The sequence below is a fragment of the Pseudorasbora parva genome, chromosome 4 (genome assembly GCF_024679245.1).
Source record: "Pseudorasbora parva isolate DD20220531a chromosome 4, ASM2467924v1, whole genome shotgun sequence".
Lineage (NCBI taxonomy): Eukaryota > Metazoa > Chordata > Actinopteri > Cypriniformes > Gobionidae > Pseudorasbora > Pseudorasbora parva.
This window is the reverse complement of record NC_090175.1, coordinates 12125206-12133665: the sequence shown is the minus strand read 5'-3', so window position 1 is coordinate 12133665 and position 8460 is coordinate 12125206. Positions and strand designations below refer to the sequence as shown.

The 8460-nt window shown below is 37.6% G+C and overlaps 1 protein-coding gene across 1 annotated transcript; it reads left to right on the top strand.

The window, feature by feature from the left end:
- Positions 1–466: 466 nt before the first annotated feature.
- Positions 467–7952, top strand: ndufaf5 (NADH:ubiquinone oxidoreductase complex assembly factor 5). Its single transcript, XM_067440926.1, has 11 exons — positions 467–763; positions 841–881; positions 1979–2042; positions 3154–3201; positions 3796–3899; positions 3977–4016; positions 4092–4289; positions 6805–6865; positions 6947–7030; positions 7510–7592; positions 7690–7952. The coding sequence occupies exons 1-11, from the start codon at positions 596–598 to the stop codon at positions 7789–7791; spliced, it is 993 nt and encodes a 330-aa protein (XP_067297027.1). The 5' UTR covers positions 467–595; the 3' UTR covers positions 7792–7952.
- The last annotated feature ends 508 nt before the right edge of the window (positions 7953–8460 follow it).

Sequence of the window (8460 nt, the reverse complement as noted above, 5' to 3'; positions counted from 1 at the left end):
ACGAACAACTCAAAAAAAAGAAAAAGAAAAAAAATGAAAGAAAACCGAGAATATTAAAATAAAAAATAAAACTATAATAGATATGTTACTAAAATAACACTGAATTGTTTAATTGAGCTTATAGCTGGAAATATATAAACATACAAATAAGAAAGTCTTCAGTCACTTCCATTATTCAAAACATGACCAAATATAACTCCTAAATATAACATATTTTAATTTCGTTCCTTTATTATTATTATTATTTACCTTGAAATAATAATAAAAAATATGTTGAAATAAAGTCACACTTTTTATGTTTGTCAATTGTTCTGAGTATGTAAAAGTTTTTTCCCTTTCCTATTTTCTGTATGTTGCTTTTCATTGTAGAATAGAATATAATAGTAATTTTTGATTAAAACAATCACTTTAAACCGATTCCAGTTCATGTCCCAGTCCAGTGTACGGATCCAGTCCACGTTTTACCTAATATCTCCCTGTTGTGTCATATGACGCAAAGCTGAGCTCTGTTTAGAGGCACACCGATGAAATGTGTTTGAAAGTGTTGTGTGATCAAGAAAGAACTGCGTGTTAAAATGAGAGTGAGCAAGGAAGCATGAATATCAGAGTGAAAAGCCTCCGGTGTGTGTGGAGAGGATGGAGGTGCTTCTCCTCCAGGCAGGGAGGCGCGATGAACGTGTTTGACAGGAGCATGAAGCGCAAGCAGAAGGAATGGGCATCATCTTTACTGGACAGCGATAAATACGATTACCTTCGAGACGAGGTGAGATGACAGACCTTCTGATACCTGCGTTTGTTTTCAAACGGTGTGTCTGAACCTCTGCTTCATTGTGTTTGCAGGTGGGGAGCAGAGTGGCAGACAGGGTTTATGATGTCTCAAGGTCACTGCACATATTAAAGGCATGTTTAAGGGATAGTTCACCCAAAAATGAAAGTTCAGTCATCATTTACTAACCCTCAAGTTGTTCCAAACCTGCAGTAAGTTCCTTCTTTCTGCTGAACACCAAATAAGGTATTTTGAAGTATGTCTGTAACCAAACAGCAGAGGCGGAAAGTAGTGGAGGAATTTTACTTTATATTATTTACGTATATACTTTATCAGTGTTTTTCTTTGTAAAACTTTTACTTCACTACATTCCAAAGCATACAATATAATGTCATACTTTTTACTACACTACATTTCATAAATAAAAGTTATTTTTTTTAAACCTTTAACTCTTAATTACATTAAACATATAGTACTTTCTGAAACGCAGTGCAGTAAAAAGTACAATATCATGTTTTGGAATGTTGTGAAGTAAAAGTACATAATAAAACAAACAAAAAACGTAGAAAGTAAAAATACTCCACTGTTCGCCTCTGCCAAACAGTTGTGGGGCAGCATTGACTTCCAAAGTATTGAAGAAAAAAATACTATGGATGTCAAAACGGAGCCCATCAACTGTATGGTTTCCCATATTCTTGAAAATATCTTCTTTTGTGCTCTTCATGCAGGTTTAGAACAACTTTTGGGTGAGTAAATGATGGCTGAATTTTCATTTGCGGGTGAACTAACCCTTTAAACAGTCATTTTTTACTTGATGTCGTCATGTTCCAGACCCATTTGACTTTATTCTGTTTTGTGGGATAGAGAAGCGGATATCGAGCAGAATGTCTGATCTGCTTTTTATAACAGTGACTGGGGACTGGGGCTGATGACCCTCCATAAAAAGCACCATGAAAGTGGTCCATAAGACTTGTGTGCTATATTTCAAGTTTGCTAAAGCCATAAAATAGCTCTGGTTAATGAACGGACTAATTTATTTTTTATTGCATTTTGGGAGCTTAAGACCTCCAGTCCCCATCCACTTTCATAGTAACAGCAAATCCTACATTTTGAATGATATTTTATTTTGTGTCAAACAGAACAAATATAGTCATGTGGGTTTTGAATACATTTTGACTTTTTAAGTTTTTGATCCCCTAAATGTCATCGCAGGACTTTCCCTTTGGCTTTGGATGTAGGATCTGGGAAGAGTCATATCGCAGAGCATTTGAGTAAGGTAGAACTGTTCTTAATGTTACAGTGAATGGCATTGTTAAAGGAAAATTAAGATTTCTCATAATTTACTTACCTTCATGTACTACTGAATATTTTGACGAATGTTCACATTACTCTTTTTCACACAAAGTTCAGCCATGAAACTCTAGATGGCCCAGGCTGATCGGTCCTCGACTCAACTTGCTTGCAATCACATTCTCTATAGAGCATAGCTGATTGGTTCCTGCTGTATCAGTAGCCAATGAGCTCGCTTCTCTAACTTCAAATACTTGGTCAGCATTTGCTGACCTTCTCCAGCTCCAACTGTGTGTTTCGGGAATGTATCGGCAGTAGCAAGTCCCGTACTTGATCTGTAGCAGCAGCAGCAGCAGTGTAGCAGATCAATTCCACCAAGACCAAATATCTTAACATTGTCATACCCATTACCATGCCAAACACAGAGCTGTCATGACAGAAATATAATAAAAGGGAATGGAGACTAGGGCTGCCAAGCTCTTGGTGTGCTGTATTGGTTTTAAGACACTAAAAGCTTGACATGCCCTCATAACCATGTATTTTTATTAGTGCTGTCAATCGATTAAAAAAAAAGTAACTCATTATTTGCATTTTTTTCTGTAATTAAGCGTGATTAAAAACATAATATTTAAAAAATGTTTATGTTGTAATAGCTTCACAGTTACTCTAAATCAATGTAGAAAAAAACTAAATTTTTTATAAGTTAATTAAATATTTGTTGTAATGGCTTCTTTTTTATGAAACAGATTGTTTTTAAACATTAATGACAGATTCAAGATTACAGTATATTTGAAAGCTATCAATTTCAACATTTACTAGGCTCAAAAATAACATCTGGTTGTGCTTGAATGGTTTAAAAGCATGAATATATTTTGACGATAACCAAAGGATGACAGAAAAAAACGGATGCTGCGTTTACTGCAAAATGGAAAAAAGCACTAATTTTTAAGAGCAGCTTGAACATTCTTTACAACATCTCCTTTTGTGTTCTTCAAAAGAAAGAACGTCATACAGGTTTGGAACGACATGAGGGCAAGTTAATTATTCCTTCTCTGTTTTTCCATCCTTTTTGCGACACTGATTCTCTCTCTTCTCAGGAGGTTGTTGAACGTCTCTTCTTGACAGACATCTCAGACTCTTCCCTGGTAAAAGATTGCTCATGTCTTTATTTTATCTTTATTTTCACTGATACAGTTGGAACGTATTGTGTAACTTATGATTCTACCGTTAAAATGTTTTGGGTCAGTACGATTATTAAAAAAAAAAAAATTAATACATTTATTTATTCAGCGTGGACACATTAAATTGCGCAAAAGTGTCAGTCAAGACATTTGTAATGTTACAAACCATTTCTATTTCAAATAAATACTGAACTTTTGAACTTCCTGTTCTTCAAATAATCCTTAAACTGTTTCCAGAAAAAATATAACGTAGTTTTCAACTTTAATAATAATCATAAATGTTTCTTGAGCATCAAATCATCATATTAGACACTAAAGACTGAAGTAATGATGCTGGAAATTCAGATCACAGGAATAAATTACACTTTAAAATATATTCAAATAGAAAACTGATTATGGTAATGGTAATATTTCACAACATTACTGTATTTTTGACCAAATACATGCAGCCTTGGTGAGCAGAAGAGACTTTCAAAAACATAAAACAAAATCTTCCAGACCTCTCACTTTTAAACACTCGCATGTACTTGAACCTTCTTTCTCTTCGTTGTTTTTCAGAGGAACAGGAGAAAATGTGAGATTCCTACTCACTGTGTTGTGGCAGACGAGGAGTTCCTGCCCTTTAAAGCAAACACATTTGACCTAGTGCTCAGCAGCCTGAGGTACTGTACCACTCCAGTGCATGATGGGAAAATGTAAGGATGAACTCTCACTTATAAACCCGTATTTGTCTCCTCAGTCTGCACTGGATCAATGACCTTCCTGGAGCTTTGAGACAGGTATGAGGATCTAAGCAAGTGTGCAGCCCTGTGGTGCATAAGTAATCAACCGAAACACCCTCTTTTGTCATCCAGATCCACCATGTGTTGAAGCCGGACGGCGTGTTCATTGGAGCAATGGTTGGCGGCGAGACGCTGTACGAGCTGCGATGTTCTCTGCAGTTAGCGGAGCTGGAGAGGGAGGGGGGGTTTGCGCCCCATATCTCACCCTACACAGCCGTCACTGACCTGGGTAACCTGCTGGGCCAGGCCGGCTTCAACATGCTCACTGTGGTACGAGTGTTAAATATATGGGGCTTAGGGCTAGAAAGCATATTGCATTGTTGTGCTTGGAGTCAATTGTTTTATTTGTGATAATGCAATGAAACATGCAGATTTTTGCTGATATAATTGTTGACATTTAACATTATGAAAACAAGAGAGAACCAATGAAATATTAATAACTGATTATGTTGTAGTAAATGCATGCTTTTTCCTGGGCGTTTGGTTTTTCTATGCATGTTTTTAGCAGGGTAAAATAACCTAGATGTAGTTTGCCTTTTTTGACAAATAATTTTGTCAGAACCAAGATTAGAGTTTTGTTCTTATAACATATTAAAAAAATAGAAATTCTTTTCTTCATATTTTGATGGTTTAATCAAACTTTAAGGGTATGAGGATCTAAGCAAGTGTGCGGCCCTTTTATTTTAACGATCTAAGCACATGTTCTAAAGCGCATGTGCACTTAGGGCATCCGAGCTTTTGCTACTTTAACGATGGGAAAAAATGGTCAGGGCAGAAGGTGCATGGTCTAAAAGGGTTGTCCCTACTCTCTTATTGAGTCACAGGTGTGTTTTAGTTGTAATGTGCAATAAACCAATCAGAGTCTCATCTCCCATTCCCTTTAAAGGGATACTTCACTGCCTTTTCATATTAAACTATGTTATACCCTTAACTTAAACGAGTTGATACATACCTCTCTCGTCTCAGTGCGTGCACTTAATCTCTCTGATGTGCAGTGATGATCTGATAGTATTTAGCTTAGCCCACTAAGCCCAGTTCATTCACTATGGTACCAAACAAAGATCAAGTTAGAAGTACCAAACACCTCCACGTTTTCTCTATTTAAATACAGTTACACAAATAGTTGAACGATCAAGTATGGTGACACAAAATAAAACGTGGCGCGTTTCTAAGCGGATTAAAAAGGAGAACTATAATGTATGGCGGATTAGCACTTCTGAGAGTACTTCGGCTCGGCGCAGTAAAAAGTCCTGGCCGAAACATCTTCCCTCACATCTCCCTATTGACAGAAATGAGAGAGTGAGGGGGAGATGTGAGGAAAGATGTTTCGGCCGGGACTTTTTACTGCGCCGAGCCGAAGTACTCTCAGAAGTGCTAATCCGCCATACATTATAGTTCTCCTTTTTAATCCGCTTAGAAACGCGCCACGTTTTATTTTGTGTCACCATACTTGATCGTTCAACTATTTGTGTAACTGTATTTAAGTAGGGAAGAGAGGTGTTTGGTACTTCTAACTTGATCTCTGTTTGGTACCATAGTGAATGAACTGGGCTTAGTGGGCTAAGCTAAATACTATCAGATCATCACTGCACATCAGAGAGATTAAGTGCACGCACTGAGACGACAGAGGTATGTATCAACTTGTTTAAGTTAAGGGAATAACATAGTTTAATATGAAAAAGCAGTGAAGTATCCCTTTAAAAGCCAGTCACTATTTACATGCGGAATTTGCTAGCCTGACAAGCCAGACCCACATCAAGATGTTTGGTCTGGAAACTCACCATAGACAGCTCAATCCGAGGGGCGGATAAACGGTTGTCTTTCAAACGCGATAGGATAGCGCTACAACCAACCAGAGCAACGAAGGTGAAGCGGAGCTAGTTGACAGATTAAACATTCGCCGTATCCGGTCGGCAAAACCCTGAACACATCTTCCCTTTTTAAGAATGACTTCAGTGCCGTTCTTTGTTCTTTTCTCAGAGAAAAGCTTAACTCCAAGTCTTCCTGAGTCGCATCCAAAGCTGATTCGAAAGACCGCCGCCGTTCGCCAGCTTCTGTGTTTACTAGAAGCATGCAAACGCAACTCGGCCGTCGTCATTATGGCCCCGCCCACCGACTCTATACACGATGTGATTGGGCCGGCAAGAGTTTGCCGATTACAGCTCAGAAGGGTATTGAGAGTTGCTAGACGACACTCGCGGGTAGATTAGATTTGCTGCCGCTAGGGTGCGTCTTGATTTCTAGGCTAGCGGAAAGACTGAATGCTTCTCCAGAGAGGAATCCTTTAATTTTTAAAAATGTCTGCGTGATGTTGCGTATCTCTGTGTGAAATAAGCAGAGTATACGCCTGCCTTTATGCGCATATTACTAATGCGGCCTTTAAATAATAAAGAAAACACCACGCTATTAACTTTAGACCAGTTTTCTGTTGGTTAATGGCACAGTCTATTTCAGTTCCTCAAAATAGCAACGCGCCAACAATGTGCCTGAACACACCTGGTTTTCAGATCAGACCATGGGTGAACAAACAGTACCCATTTATTTAAACAATGTGGTGCTGAACATGAAAATGATAACTGCGTCGGGCTGAAACTAGCAGAAAACACTTGCGTCACATTGCGCCGGGTGTATGATGGGGCTCGTAGGGTCATTTAGAACAAATATCCCCTCTGGACACTACTGTAAATTATCTGGCAGTCACTGTTTATATATTGCATCTTAAGGGATCTGTTTGATTTGAGTTGCGAGTGATTATATCGAGGCTCATTATTGTGTTGTAATCCAGGACATTGATGAAGTTCAGGTCCATTACCCTGATATACTGGAGGTTATGAGGGATTTACAAGGTAAACTCTTCATTTTATAAATTTGGTGATTTGTTGTAAAATTGAAGGAGAATGTGTTGACGGTTTATTCATACACTTCAGGTATGGGTGAGAGCAACTGTGCGTGGAACAGGAAGTCACTCCTGCAAAGAGACACCATACTGGCGGCAGCTGCCATTTATAAAGGTGAGACCGCCGACTGAGAATATTGTCATGATGTAAGACGTAATTATGATGATTTCGGACAACCTGGTTATACTACAGTACACGAGGACATTTTTCAGAAGTGATTTATAGACATGGAAAAATCATTTATAATAAATATAATTTATATATGTAAGTTTATATAAATGTAATCAAAACAAGCAGAAAAATGCTATTTAAACAAGAAATGTCATGTACATTTATTGGTAATCAAAAATTAAAACTATGAAGAACATTGTTTTTTGGAATTACGGAATTTAACTATTTATAATAAAGTTAGTTTCTTTTAATTATATTGCCACTCCTAGTTACTGGAAGAAAAAATAAGAAGTTGTCATTATAGCAGTGTCGTCTCTGAACATTAGTCAAAAAGGTTGACCTCAATTTTTTTTCTCACCTAAATGAGATTGATGACGCTAGATATAATCGAAGTGTAATTCTATTAACGTCATTTCTTTTAGAGATGTACGGCAGTGAAGACGGCTCAGTTCCAGCTACGTTTCAGATCCTCTACATGATTGGCTGGAAGCCTCACGATTCTCAGGTCTGTTGCATTTTCATTGGTCGTAATGAAGCAAACCAGTCAATCACATTCCTCCACTATTCAGATTCTGACTTGCTTTCTTGTGTTGAATTTACAGGCGAAACCAGCAAAACGGGGTTCGGCGAATGTCTCGTTTGCCGATTTGTCAAAACTAGACAAACTTCAGGCCGACCACCAGAAAACCAATGACAAGTCCTAGGACAGAAAGAAGTTTTATCCCTCGAATCAACCCGTGTGCTCCGAAGGATCTGCTTTACGTGAAGGAACACGATTACACTGAATTGTTGCATCAACAAACTGTATTTTAGCAAAAGCTTGTTTGACAAAATGTATCCGAACATAAATAAACCATGAATTTAAGTTTGTTTTACTCTCTAAAACAAATCCTGATACTCAAAAATGATTACATTCAGTCTCAGAAATAAAAAAGCAAATGACAATATTGTTTTAAAAATGTATTCATCTTACTAGAGAGAAAACTAGTGTTCTACAGTCCGACTAAACCCTAGCGGCTAATATAGCAGTACCATCCCTTTTCCTCCAAACATGAGAATGAGCTCCTCTGTACAGATCAAGTATACAATACATTTACATTCTTCATATTCATATGGCTTTATAGTGCTGAACATTGATCTAAATTTAAATTACAGCATATTCTACATTAAAAGCCCTTAAACCGCATCCAGGGCAGTGAGCAGGACGATCATATTCAATCAAATGCATTCGTTTTTTTGTTTCTGGAAGACGTTGGCTCATAGTATATGTGCCATTTGTGAGCTTTGACCTCTTAGTGGTTATTAAAAAACACATCTGCTAAATGTTAGCATGAGTATAACGGATGATAATGAGCATATATGGATTGGAGCCA

Bases quoted from the DNA above. Each gene is read 5' to 3' on its own strand.
- ndufaf5 (XM_067440926.1), top strand. From the start codon at position 596: ATGAATATCAGAGTGAAAAGCCTCCGGTGTGTGTGGAGAGGATGGAGG. The intron at 764-840 runs GTGAGATGACAG...TTGTGTTTGCAG, and splicing joins ACGATTACCTTCGAGACGAG to GTGGGGAGCAGAGTGGCAGA. The intron at 6,866-6,946 runs GTAAACTCTTCA...CATACACTTCAG, and splicing joins GGTTATGAGGGATTTACAAG to GTATGGGTGAGAGCAACTGT.